This window comes from Perkinsus marinus (genome assembly GCF_000006405.1).
Source record: "Perkinsus marinus ATCC 50983 genomic scaffold scf_1104296930056, whole genome shotgun sequence".
Classification (NCBI taxonomy): domain Eukaryota; phylum Perkinsozoa; order Perkinsida; family Perkinsidae; genus Perkinsus; species Perkinsus marinus.
This window is the reverse complement of record NW_003216279.1, coordinates 1-1279: the sequence shown is the minus strand read 5'-3', so window position 1 is coordinate 1279 and position 1279 is coordinate 1. Positions and strand designations below refer to the sequence as shown.

At 47.8% G+C, this 1279-nt stretch overlaps 1 protein-coding gene across 1 annotated transcript; it reads right to left on the bottom strand.

Annotated features, from left to right (window-relative positions):
* Window positions 1-591: 591 nt before the first annotated feature.
* Window positions 592-846, bottom strand: Pmar_PMAR024950 (hypothetical protein; the record flags this gene model as incomplete). Its single annotated transcript, XM_002787197.1, has 1 exon — window positions 592-846. A coding segment is annotated over one exon (255 nt), but the record flags the coding sequence as incomplete, so codon positions are not given.
* Between the last annotated feature and the right edge of the window lie 433 nt (window positions 847-1279).

Below are 1279 nucleotides of genomic sequence, written 5' to 3'. Positions count from 1 at the left end.
GCGCGGCCTTCTCCTTCCGCTGCTTCAGGAACGCTACATCGTGCTTATACCTATACGATCATACGAAGACGTATTTGACCAATCACGGCTTACTGCGAAAGCGAGAGCTTCACCACAGACTTGCTAGGCTTAGCTGGATCGCTCGACCTACCAAATGTGTATTGACACTAACATACAGGCAATGGTGAGCGGCACCTCAGGGAGGTCGAGAGGGTCTGTCCTTTTGTACACCGCCGACAGAGGTCCTGAGCTTGTCCGAAGAACATCTCGTTCAGATGTGGCGCGAATGTGGATTCGATCATAGTCACTGTTACTGACTCATACGGGTACCTATCAGCATGGAAGTGATGGGGAAGGAAGCGCCCGATGGTTCTGCTGTACCGAGGACACCATTCGCAAGTAGAAACATTAGTGGTATAGTTAGGAAAGAAACATCAAATAGACAAACTAAAACGCTAAGGGCTCAACTTCTCGAATATTCCGCCTCCAAAAACATACATATTCAATCGTTAACTGAGTGGTATTGACATCGTAGACACCAGCTATAGATACACAGCGCTGGCATCCCCTCTAAGAGCCAGGGCCCAGGGCTTACTCAGTTGGGACTTTCAAATCGAACTTAACGTGCATCGTTCCCTCGTGAATCTGAGCAACAATCTGATGAGAGCCATCTAAACCTTTTATCGAGGCCATCACTGTAAGGTGTATCTTCCCTTTGCTATCCACCAGCTTCATGACATCTCCTTCCTGCAGGACATTTTTCTTGAGTAGATCTAATTCCTCCATGCAAGGCAGTAGCAACGACTTCCGCATAACATCACGGAACAGCTTTATGCACGGTAACACCTATCGACAAGAATAATATATCAAACTCTTGAAACACTTCCTCAACTACGATGCCCGACACCAGCACCAATAGACCAATTCAGTTCTAGTAGTACTCATACAGTGGGTCGTGACTGGACCATGTTCAGGATTTTCGTATAAGCTAAGTCCTAGGCTGTTGCCTAGTATGTTCTAGGCCTTTGTCTCATTCAACGACTTCAAGCTGTGACGGTTTCCAAAAGCAAGCCTCTACAGCTTACATGATCCTCTCCCTTCTTTGCATGTTGCTGCGCTACTTTGTCCACCATCCCAGTCAGCTTATCGCAAGCAACGGTGGAGAGGTGATTGGACGATACATCGACAATAGCCGGGGCCTCGGGGTATCTCACGCCCTCCAGAGGGAACTGAAATAACAGATCACGAAGATTACCGAGGTCTACGACCAACCTGTAGG